Here is a 13,331-nt window from a genome sequence, read left to right as displayed (position 1 = left end):
TATTTTTGGAGTTTTTGAAATAGATAATAAAAAAAATAAAAAGAAAAAAATTAAAAGATAAAAAATAAGCAAAGAAAATAAGACTTGGAAAGAGTAAAAAAAAAAAAAAAAACTTTGGAAAACTTTGAAAAACTGAACCCGAACGTTCGGTTGGTTTCGGTTGGGAAAATTTTGAAAAACCGAACCCGAGCGTTCGGTTGGTTTCGGTTCAAGAAAATTTTGAAAAACCGAACCCGAGCGTTCGGTTGGTTTCGGTTCAAGAAAATTTTGAAAAACCGAACCCGAGCGTTCGGTTGGTTTCGGTTCAAGAAAATTTTGAAAAACCGAACCCGAACCTTCGGTGGGTTTCGGTTTTGAAAATTTTTAGAAAACCAAGGAATTTAGACATGGAAGCAGAAAATACTATTAACAATGAGATAAACAACTGTGTACAAGAAATATACAACCAAGAAAACTACCTTTGTGGTGATGAGCGAGTCAGATGATTTAACCGAACCTGAATGTTCGGTCAATTTCGCTTCTTACGTTTGAGGTTGAGAGGTAGTGTGAGGTACTGACTCTGATTCCATCATACCTAGCCCTTGCAGTATTCTGTTGAATGATGCTTCAGGAAGAGCTTTGGTAAAGACGTCAGCCAGTTGATCAGTGGTTCTGACAAAGTGTACTTCGACGTTTCCATCTTCCACGTGATCTTTGATGAAGTGATACCTCAGTGCTATGTGTTTGGTTTTAGAGTGTTGCACTGGGTTATGACAGATCCTAATTGCACTTTCAGAGTCACAATATAATGGGATCTTCTTCATATTGAGTCCATAGTCTCGAAGTTGACTCTGGATCCAAATCACTTGAGAGGTGCAGGATGCAGCGGCTATGTATTCTGCTTCGGCAGTAGACAACGACACGCACGTTTGTTTCTTGGATTGCCAGCTAACCAACTTCCCGTCAAGGAATTGACAGCCACCAGTGGTGCTTTTTCTATCGAGTCCACATCCTCCAAGGTCAGCATCTGAATAGGCTTGAACGAAGAAGCCTGAGTTGGAAGGATACCATAGTCCTAAGGAGGTGGTTCGCTTGAGATAGCGTAAAATGTTCTTCACTGCAAGCATGTGAGGTTCGCGTGGGTTTGCCTGAAATCGAGCACAATAACACACAAAAAACATGATGCCAGGCCTGCTAGCAGTCAGATACATTAGTGAGCCTATCATTTGACGATAGAGCGTGATATCCACAACCGGTTTGTCTAGAGATGGAGTTAGCTTGGTGCCGAATGCCATTGGGACTTTGACTTTGGAGTCTCCCATCATACCAAACTTTGCTAGGAGAGTCTTCGTGTAAGCTTCCTGATTGATAAAGATGCCTTCGGATCCCTGTCTAATATTTAAACAAAGGAAAAAGTTAATAGGACCCATTGAGCTCATTTCAAATTTAGTCTCCATCAGCTTTCTGAATTCAGCTGTTAGGCTGGGATTCGTAAAGCCAAAGATGATGTCATCGACATAAATTTGAACTATCATAAGGTGGTTACCTTCCTTTTTGCGAAAGAAGGTTGGGTCAACCGAACCTTGTTTGAATTTAGACATCTTTAAGAATTTAGTTAGCGTTTCATACCAGGCTCTCGGAGCTTGTTTGAGGCCATACACAGCTTTATCCAGAATGTAGCAATGATTTGGATATTTTTCGTTCACGAACCCAGGAGGTTGCTCCACATACACGGTTTCTTCGAGTTCTCCATTAATAAATGCACACTTGACGTCCATTTGGAAAACTTCAAAGTTTTTGTGGGCAGCGTAAGCAAGAAATATTCTAACAGATTCCAGCCTAGCTACAGGAGCGAAAGTCTCTTCATAATCAATTCCTTCCTCCTGACAATATCCCTTTACTACCAGACGAGCTTTGTTCCTTATTACATTCCCTTCCTTGTCCATTTTATTCCTAAAGACCCATTTGAGACCAACAACCGAGGCATCTGGAGGAGTTGGAATGAGGCGCCAGACTTTGTTCCTTTCAAATTCGTTCAGTTCGTCTTGCATCGCTTGAACCCAATCGGAGTGATCGAGAGCAGTATTAACTGTCTTCGGTTCAACTTTTGATACGAATGAGTTAAACATACAAAACTCAACCTTTGAAAATAAGGATGTCTGTTTTGCCTTCAGTTGTGATTGGGTCAGAACCTTTTCGGAGACATCACCAACCACCTGAGAGATAGGATGATCTCTGGTCCATTTGGTAAGAGGAGGATAGTTTGGATCAAAGGTTTGGTCTAGTTCAGCATTGATCATTTCTTCTGGCTCGGATTGGCTTTCGTAGTCAAGTGACATATCACCATGCTCCCCCTCGATTGATGAGATATGAGAAACTTGAGGTTCAGTGGTTTCTTGTGGTGCTGGACTTTCAGGCGTTAATGCACCTTCGGTTGGAGAAGCACTTTCGGTTGCAGTTGGACTTTCGGTAGCAATTGTAGAGCTTGGCTCCCCCTCAACATGTGAGCTTGGCTCCCCCTCAACATGTGAGCTTGGCTCCCCCTCGACTGAAGCAACGTTGGATGGAGGTTCATCAGAATTCGATCCTCCTTCATTCATTCTCCTGGCAGCTTCTTCGACAATTTGCTTCATGTGGTTTACCTTGTTGTCTGCTGCGCCTGCTTCTGAGAGAGTGGCTTTCTCTGGTTTGTCAAAGAGCTCCATAAATTTCTCGTATAGATTAGCGATCGAGACTGTGACTTGGCCAATTTGAGGAAAGATTTCCCCAGCTGTGTCTTCTTTGGCCTGTAGCTTTTTGACATAGCTATCATCAAAAGTCACGTAATAGGTCTCTTCGATTTTTCTCGAACGCTTGTTTAGGACTTTGTATGCTTTGGAAGTGAGAGAGTAACCCAGAAAGATTCCCTCGTCGGCTTTGACATCGAATTTGTTGCGGTGTTCGTTAGAGTTAAAGATGAAACACCGTGAGCCGAACACATGGAAAAATTTCACATTGGGCTTTCTGTTGTTGAGAATCTCGTATGGTGTGAGCGTGAATCGTTTGTTGAGATAAGACCTGTTCTGTGTAAAACAAGCAGCAGAAATTGCATCAGCCCAAAAGTAAAGAGGCAAGGAAGCGAAACTTAGCATAGTTCGGGCAGCTTCACACAAAGATCGGTTTCGTCTTTCGACAATTCCGTTCTGTTGAGGTGTGTAGGGAGCTGAGAAGTTGTGACTTATTCCCTTTTCTGCTAGAAATTCTTCAAATTCCCTGTTCTTGAATTCCAGACCATTGTCGCTTCTGATGTTGCGAACGACCTTCTTGAGCTGTACTTCAATCTGTTTGATGAACACTTTCAGCTTATGAGTTGCTTCAGATTTGAGCTTTAGAAAGAACACCCATGTAAATCGTGAAAAGTCATCAACAATAACAAGAATATACTTGCTACCACCGATGCTTTCGATAGATGATGGACCACACAAATCAATATGAAGTAATTCGAGTGGTTCAACAACTTTTGTGTTAATTATAGATGGATGACTTTGACGACTCTGCTTCCCCATTTCGCATGCAACACACAAATGATCTCTGTCGAACTTGAGCAATGGAAGGCCTCAAACATGACCTCCAGTGACAAGTTTGTTGGTATCTTTAAAGTTGAGATGAGAGAGTCTTCGGTGCCACAACCAGCTTTCGTCAGATTGAGCTTTTGATAACAAGCATATAGCTGGGTTTCCTTTGATAGGTTTAAGGTTTAGAGGAAACATTTCACCCTTACGCTCCGATTTGAGAATTACTTTCTTCGTCTTCTTCTCAATAATTTCAGAACCTTCATCGTCGAATGAGACTTTGAGACCTATACCTCCAACAAGCTGAGATACACTGATGAGGTTGTGTTGTAGTCCTTCCACATAAGCCACCTTCCTTATAGTAAAATCACCATTAGTTATCATTCCGTATCCCTTTATGGTGCCGAAAGAGTTGTTTCCGAACTTGACGTTGCCACCATTTGAAAGAGACCTGTATTCCCTGAGCTCTTCTTTCCTTCCTGTCATGTGACGCGAGCAGCCACTATCGATGTACCATTCTTCGTCGAACTGCTCGTCACTTATAACCTGCAAAAATTAAGCAGATTTAGGAACCCAAAGTTTCTTGGGTCCACGTGAGCTTTTCATAGGAACAGGAATAGTAAGAGAGATGTCAACAAGATATGTTCGTTTTATAAGTGTTGTTTCGTCTTTCTTTTTTATGGTAAAGACTTTTATTTTATTAGGATTAGGTGCGTTCGGTTTAGACTCTGGATTGGATGCATTAACCTTCTGTTTGCCTTTTTGTTCAGCTGACGAATGAGATTTTTGAGAACGAACAGAATGAGCTTTAGAGCAAGATGGAGATGAATTGGAAGAATTAGAAGAATTAGATGAATGAGAAGGAGTGGGCTTAGATTGAGATGACTTCTTTGCTGGAGACTCTAGGTGACCCTTTTGATTTTGATCATTGGTGGTACTGACCTTGGAGTTTTGATCTCTTTTGACTTCTGAAACGAACCTTTGCTTTCGGTTGGAGCAGTTCTCTGAACCAAACCTATGCTTTCGGTTGGAGTCATTCTCAGAACCGAGCCTTTGCTTTCGGTTGGTATTCTCTTCTGAACCGAACCTTGGCTTTCGGTTGTTGTGGCTTTCATGCTTTTTGACAGGATTGTTCTCAAACTTCAGATTCTTGTCTTGATGTGAGAAATATGCATTTTGGGATTGCCAGAATTGTTTCCTTTCAGAGAGATTCTTCCTGTATCTCTGGTTCCTTTCACGTTTCTTATTCCTCATCTGCTTCGGTTGATGATGAATATTGGCTTTCATTTTCGGTTTCTCCTTGGCTGGTTCACTTTGAACTGTAGGAGTTTCACTTTGAACTGAGGAACTAGAGGGAATGTCTTCTTTTGCCGAACTTCCATTCTCTTGAGGAATGTCTTTCGTACCACTAGTACTTGGCTCACCGAAATTATCTGGCTTATTCAAGGGTTCTGGTATGTATCTACCTTTACTCATCCATGAGGTTCTTTCTGATAAGCCTACCGTTTCGTTTGCATTATCTATTGGAGCTGACCAGAAGTACTCATCGCAGCCATCAGCATTGTCTTCGTTTACAATAGCTGTGAGTTCAGCGGTCTGATGTTCGGTTACTCCAGTGACCTTGTACACTTGATTTGGAGTGGTCCTGACCTTTTGATATACAACCGCTTTCTCTGCTAAGATCGGGGACTTTTGTTGGGACAATCGAGCGAACTCCACTGAATTTTCAGAGATTAGATTCTTGTGGTTTTCAGGTTCGTTTTTTACAAATTCTGAGCAGTCAACCGTGTCCTCTACAGAAATTTCACTCATGTTGTCGTCCTCATTAAGCGCAGATGCATTTTCAACATCAATTTTGTTTTCTGAGCTCAAGTTGGCGTTTAAAGAGTCAAATTTTTGTATGGTTTCGGTTCTCAGTTTAAGTCTATCATTTTCATCCAAAAGGTTTTTAAGCATGTCCTTGTGGTCCTTGGATTTAATGAAAGATTCTATTTTGTCCAGTCCATACATGTAGGTCGGATTAATGTCATCAGATGATATCACACTCTCACAATTATAAGCTTCAGCATCGATTTCATCCTCCTTAAACTCAAGGAAGGGCAAAATCATGCGATGGATCTTTTGGCCTATTTCACAGTCCAAGTGAAGCTGAGTAATATTAGAATAAAGACGTTTTGCAATTAAACAGAAAACATTCCGCTGTTTTAACAACTTTAAATTGTCTCTTTGTAAATAAATGTTTTCGTCTTTTATTTTAACTAATTCAGACTCCTTCAACTCGATCCACATGCGCCGCTCCTGACTCTTCGAAGACACCCTGCTTAATTGATCAGTTAGGTTAGAATTGGTGACTCGAGTTTGAGTTAAACTACTATCTAGATGAGAAATTCTTGTATTAACATTTTTTAGTTCTTTCTCATATGAGGATTGTGGTACTTTAAATGAAACGAAAACCGATTGTACCTTCTTGATCAGTTCATCGAGCTCGTTGAACTACACGCTGAGCGGTTTGGCCGTAAAGCACATATCCTGTTGCTCCTTCGGTTCATTGCTTCCACCATCAGTGTTGTATCCCCTCATCTGAGATACATCGGACACCATGAAGCACCTTCCTCCACTGCTCTCCTTCTTTGCCACGCAAGCCTTTCCATGAGAAGGCTTCCTCACTTCATCGTCTTCAGAGTCGGTTGACCAAACTTCCGCTCCACCGAACTCGTCATCAGCAACCGAACCCTGCACAATAAGAGCATTCATGGAAGGGTTAGCGGTAGATTTCTTCTTCCTCATCTCATCAAGCTTTTTCTGTAACAAAGCTTCCTCATCTTTTTCAGCCATCTTTTTGAGGACACAATCCTTAGCATAGTGATTTTTCCCTCCACAGTAGTAACAGCTTACTCCAGAATCACCATCTACTTTCGGTTCCTTCTTGGGCTCTTCAACCTTCGATTCATTATTAACCTTTTCTGAACTATAACTCCCCTGCCAGTTTCGGTTTTTGTTGCTGGGGAATCTCTTCTTAATGAACCTCTTGGGGTTAGACACCATCATAGCATAATCCTCAGACGTGAGGTCATACTCCTCCAAGTTGAGGTCTTCATCCTCCATCACAACTTTACTTTTTGACAGGAGGGCCAGCGAACCTAGGCTTGAAACAACATTCTTTTCCTGCAGCACAATCTTCTCCTGAGACTTGAGAATACCCACCAGTTTCGCCAAAGAGTATGATTTAAACTGCTCATGGGCTTTAACTGTTGACACCACTGCTCTCCATTCTGACCTTAGACCATTTAAGAACGTAACTTTCTGCTCGATAAGCTTCTTTTCGATGTCATGTTTGATCATCCTGCTGAGAAGATGATTGAAGCGATCGAACGTCTGGGTCACAGTTTCTTCGGCTCCTTGCCTGAATTCTCCAAACTCAGATAAGAGCAAGGTTTGGATAGAATGTTCAAGATCCTCGTCTGTAGAGTACAGTTCGCGAAGTCTATCCCAAACTTCCTTTGCCGTCGTGCATGAGCTGACCAACCTGAAGGTGTCGGACTGAAGGGCGAATCTTATCAATCTTAACGCCTTGATATTACACTGGAATTTATCCTTTTCATCTTGCGCAATATCTTTGACATCCTTCAACAAATCATTATACTCCTTTTGCGTTTTAATAATCCTTGACGTTGCAGAATGAGAAAAAGGTCCATTAATGATTGCTTCCCATATGAGGTATCCATTATCCTCAGATCCTATAACGTAGTCTTCGAAGTGATGCGCCCAGACTTCATAATCATGGGTATATAGGATTGGAATCTTCGTGGTTGAACCGATGCTGTTGGAAATATTGATGGGATTTGATTGTGACTCGTCCATTATGATCGAAAAACCTGTTCAAAGATCAGACTTGTAATAAATCAGATTAGGGCAAAACAATAAATATCAAGATACGTCAATAATGAGATGACGGCTCAATAAATATCAGTAATTGCGGAAAAACCCTAATTGAAACCTTTTCACAGAAAAGATGTGTATCGATTACACAGCCTCCTGCTCTGATACCAATTGATGAGATTAAAACTTAATCTTGAAGATCGATTAGATCTTAAACAGGTAAATAAATATTAAACAGCAAGAACACGAAAATAAAGAACAAGTCAAGAATGAATCAAACGTGTCGAATGACTATAAAGTAACCCTCAGAAGAGCTCGATCAAGAACATCAACTGTAGAGGGTTAGAAGGTTTACAAGAACGATAAAGAAAATCAAAGCTATCGTAATTCTCTATCTTGTAATCTAGGTAGTTAACCTAATTATGCATGCAAGCATATACTTATATAATAAACCTAACAGGCTCTCGGTTGGACAGGCCCAAACCGGAGTACAAAATAAATGGACTAACAGTCGAGCCCAATGACGCAATCTTCAAACGAATCTTTAACCCAACAATATATATATATATATATATATATATATATATATATATATATATATATATATATATTATTCTAGTAATATCATATTAGTATAGGGTTGTATTTTAAACCTTTTAAAATCTAGGGTTTGAAATTTAAGTTGTCTAAATTAAAACTTTTAATCACAAATATAAATTTCAAAACTTGAAGGCAAGTTTTAAACATTTAAAACATGGAGGATCAAATAACAAATAATTCCAATTAACAATTAATATCCTAATTATCTATATTTGATTTATTCAAGATTTCTTTTAAGATAATTACCAAAATAATCAAAATAATTAATTAATTATCATATAAGGAAATTAAATATTTTATTAGATGATAAATATCTTTAATTAGATCAAGATTATAGTCATATATATCAAAAAATCGGATTAAGGTTGATCTAATTAGTTTAAGGAAAGTTTCCATAAGATAATTATGAAGAAATCCCGAATCTGGCCATTCCTGACGCCTAGACTCGCCGAGTGCACAAAGGGACTCGTCGAGTCCACTTTGGAACTCGCCGAGTCCATGACTCAGAAACCAAAAATCGAATTTTGTAGGTTTGTTTCAGTTAATCAAGCAAAAATCTAAAGAAAACCAAGCTAGGCTCTGATACCACTGATGGGTTTTAGCCATAAGAACTTTCCTATGTGCGCATGCAAAACCCTAATGCTCGGATCTATGCTTTCTAATTAAACATGCTTTGAATCCAAGACTTCTAATGACTAATTAGGTTAAATAACAACATTGAAACATATCTAGCACCATACCTTTGAATTCCTTGTTGATCTTGTAGTCTTGGAGCTTCTATAGTCACAAATGTCACTCCTCTAATGGCTTACAAACACCAATAGCAAAGAAGATGATTTAGGAGAGAGGAGAGGGGAGGAAATCAGCCAGGGTTCCCTTACTTTAGGTAAGATTCCGATTTCCCTTAGCCATGGGGTCTATTTATACTCGTAGACTCCTTAAGGGTTACAGTCTAAACCCTAATTGGATAATCTTCTCTTAAGGCTATCCAAATCCTTTCCTTAGATAAGTCATGGATGATTTTGAAGCTATCCTAGCTTCTAGAATCCGTCCCTTACATATCTATAAGGATTTACAGTGTAAAGCTTAACTATCAAACAATTGACAGTTTATACCCCTTTATTTAATTAATCTCTTTAAGTCACCAAATTAATTCCAATTAATTCTATGACTTATATTAATCAAATAACAATATATTATTCTTTATATTATTCTCATAATATATTAATAATATTTACTCTCTCTTAATAAATCATCCTATCAAGTTGCTATGGTGAAGGCAACCCAAAAGGACCATGCACAACCGGGTCAAATACTTGCCTAATATAGTTGCAGCCTTAGACACTATTCCAACACATAACACATCAACCTATCTGTAACTATCGCGTTGAAAAACTTGCCCACTCCTTCTAAATCAAAAAACTGAAGGGAAAGATCCTTGCCACAAATAACGACAATCTAATCCGACAATCTGTCACTTAAATCCTAGATGCGATTTCCAAGCCGATCATATCAACCGCTTCCTCCCCGTGTCTCGAGGCCCGAGGAACGAATTCTAACAAAACCCTCGAGATTTTTAATCAACATACTCATTTGGGTCTGAACCACTCAACCCACATCGACATCGACACAAAGGCCTGAATAAACACAAAACCCATCCTCGTCTGAGCATCCCAAACCAAAAGATCGACAACTACAGAACCACTGCCTCGAACCATGGTATCCAACCATGTTATCTTCCTTGAACAGTCCTTTGAATCCCCAAAATCTTCCTTGAATCGAGTATGGATCATGTGCTTCCAGTAGTATGTGCCCAATACTACCTTCCACACCTATCCATACTTTCCTCAAGAATCATTTCGGGACCTCTAAGACCTAGTCACAGAATACCCTTGAAACTTGATCAACAACAAAATACTTGCACTAAAAATACTCCCTAGGCTATCCTAGGGTTCCACACTTCTCTTCCATCAGTTGCGGAAGAACTCCTCACAATGTCAATTATCTATTCCATGAATACAATCACATGCAACAAAGCTCAGATAATCCTTTGAGTAACAGGCTCATCCTAACAATGGTTGGACTTAGACGAGAGCTTCACAGTAGGGTCAAATCCGTCACTCTGAGATTATCCAACCTTTTTCACATGTGACTTGACATATTCACTTAATGGATAACTCACATCACTCATGAGTTCCACAAAGGAAAAAGCAAGCAACATTCGTACAAAGGAGCCGGCTGGAACTTAAACACAATAAAATAAGACAGATCCTCCGACGAAATCCTTAATCTCAAAATCCCAACACCACGGGTGCACCTCCGCCCTGCTCTCACTCTGTAAAGAGTGGCTAATCATTCCACACGCTGACTCGCTATGAACCGCACCCACTAAAAGGAAACCACCGCCTCCTCATCCAATAACGCAACTGGACGATTGACCTCACACGACTCACCATATCACCAACTGCCACACAACCCTCCACTGGTGTCAGATGACTATCGCATGAATGCAGTTACATGCCCCATAGTTTAAACAATCTTAGGCTAAAAGATTCAATCCTAAAATGGTTGGACTCGGACGAGAGCTACGCAGCAGGATCATACCCCTTATCCTAAGATAATTCAAACCATGTAGCATGTGACTTAGCGTATTCCTTTAATAGCCAAGTTCACACGCAAAAGTGTCACACAACGTCCAAACTATGACATCCCCAAATTCGCGGTCATTTTAAAATTTTTAATTATGCTTAATTGAAAATCACAGTATTCATTTTAAAGAATAATATTGCGGAATTTGTTCCCAAAAAACATGATAAATGTATTTTCATAGCATTTCCGAAGAAATGTATTTTGTTTATATAAAAACTTTGGGATGCTATCGTCAATACAGAAACAAAAGCATAAATAGACATTATATTCATTTACACTAGTGATTTACATCTCCTTTAATCTCTCAGTGTAATGTAGCTTCATATCGACACATGTGATACAAATAAACTGAGTGGGTCAGGTTAGGAAACCTGGTGAGTACATAAGGATTTCAGTCCCACAATGTTATATATATATATATATATATATATATATATATATATATATATATATATATATATATATATATAACTCTCAATATATACAACTTTCACCTTATATAAGCAATTTTACCCCACCCCGTCGATCCTCATGACTACACGATCTATACTCTCAGATCTAATATTAACTTCTTTACCTAATCAATAATCCCAGATCGGGTATGTCTAATCTATGATTCTGGATCAATAACTATGCCCATTCCATACTCTCAGACTACGGACAATTGACTATGTCTAATCCATGCTCTCGGATCAATGGCAAATGGCTATTCCTAGTACATACTCTCGGACTAGGGACAAATGACTATGTCTAATCCATGCTCTCGGATCAATGACATATTTTTAAGTTCTACCCTCCGTGTATATCTCACCCAAACTCATAAGAGGATACTACCCAATATTCATCTTAATTAATTCAGACTTACTTTGTACTCTAAATCATCATATATTATCAGATATACTCTTAATACGTATTTCATGCAATATCAAATATTTCACACATAAACATATATTTAATACTCTAACTAATAATTTTATTAAAATATTGTTCATGAAAGTGACTATGCACTCACTTGTTAAAGTGATGATTCTAAACTCGGACAACACTTCGCTTCTAACAATTATATTTTCATTTGGCGAAAGCTAGTATCATTACCGCTTGATTTTAGTCTAATATTTATAACGACTATTTACGAATGATATTGTTTTATAAATGTTAAACAATACTTTTCAACCACTATATACAGACAGGGGCCAGACATGAAACACCGGAGGGCAGGACCATTTTGGCATTATAGCACTTCTGAAATCCAACAACCCTATGCGACCCTTCAAACCAGATTCCCTGTACCACGAGTAATTAAAAGATATTATAATAACACTTTGTGTGTGTGTGTATATATATATATATATATATATATATATATATATATATATATATATATATATATATATATATATATATATATTATAAGTTCATAATAACGATATTGAACTTAAATATAAACTATACTTAAAGTAGGATAAACATAACTCACTTACTAGGAGGTTTGACTAGGAACCGGGCTCTGCGAGGACAGAACTTCCGAGCCTAAAATTCTTCTCGGAGCATTCCGGTGCTATGGATTTCGAATAAATACACCATATCACAAATGCGTATCGATTGATTTTTATCAGTCAAATTGTGAAAATACTCATGTAACTATTACTTAGATAAAAAATGATGAAAAAAATATTAATCATTAAGTTTGATATTACTACAAAATAAGGTTATCATATATTTTAATTTTTGTGTATAACAATTTTTTTAATCAAGAAAATAGCTAAATGCCTATCAATTAATCACTTACTAACAATGAAAACCTCAAAACTCTATTTGTAGACAAATTTGACCTCAAAAATTTATATTTATTAAAAATTTACTACCTGTAATCCTTTTTGTTTAACAGAGTAGAAAATATAGCATTCATTAGAAACAATATACATATATAAATTAAATATAAACATTTTTTATTGAAAAATAATATGGTAGTATTTTTTTTAATAAAACCTACCAATTTGGTTCCTATATTTTCCCGAAATGACTTAACGAAGGACTCTAATTAGTCTTACCTAGATCCAGCAATAGTAAAATGAACCAATCAAAACGTTTTCTTGCATGTCACACAGATCGCAATCGGACGGCCAGCAATTCATTATACCTTATTCGATCCAGCAGCCACAAAACAAATACCCCGCCAACCTTTCTTACTAAACCCCTAATCAACAACATTTCTATCACAAACGAAAATCAAATTCATTTCCATTGACAAAAAAAAAAATGTCAGGAAGAGGAAAGGGAGGCAAGGGATTGGGAAAGGGAGGAGCTAAACGACATCGTAAGGTTCTCCGGGACAACATCCAAGGCATCACCAAGCCGGCGATCCGCCGTCTGGCAAGACGAGGAGGTGTTAAGCGTATCAGTGGGTTAATCTACGAGGAAACCCGTGGAGTTTTGAAGATCTTTCTTGAAAACGTCATCCGCGACGCCGTCACATACACCGAACATGCTCGCCGGAAAACTGTTACGGCCATGGATGTGGTATATGCTTTGAAGCGCCAAGGTCGTACTCTATACGGATTTGGTGGTTGATAGAATTTAGGGTTTCTAGTGTTCTTGTTTGACACCGGATTTTAGTGTGAAGTGATTCTACTTGTAATTGAATTTCTTAATACAATATCGGATAGTTGTCAA

At 38.4% G+C, this 13,331-nt stretch overlaps 1 protein-coding gene across 1 annotated transcript; it reads left to right on the top strand.

Annotated features, from left to right (window-relative positions):
* The first annotated feature begins 12,861 nt into the window (after nt 1-12,861).
* LOC111885931 (histone H4) lies at nt 12,862-13,331 on the top strand. The gene has a single exon (XM_023882167.3). It carries the CDS (start codon nt 12,918-12,920, stop codon nt 13,227-13,229), a length of 312 nt encoding a protein of 103 aa, XP_023737935.1. The 5' UTR covers nt 12,862-12,917; the 3' UTR covers nt 13,230-13,331.

This window comes from Lactuca sativa, chromosome 1 (assembly GCF_002870075.4).
Source record: "Lactuca sativa cultivar Salinas chromosome 1, Lsat_Salinas_v11, whole genome shotgun sequence".
NCBI lineage: Eukaryota > Viridiplantae > Streptophyta > Magnoliopsida > Asterales > Asteraceae > Lactuca > Lactuca sativa.
The sequence above is the reverse complement of the archived record's forward strand: the minus strand, read 5'-3'. Positions and strand labels throughout refer to the sequence as shown.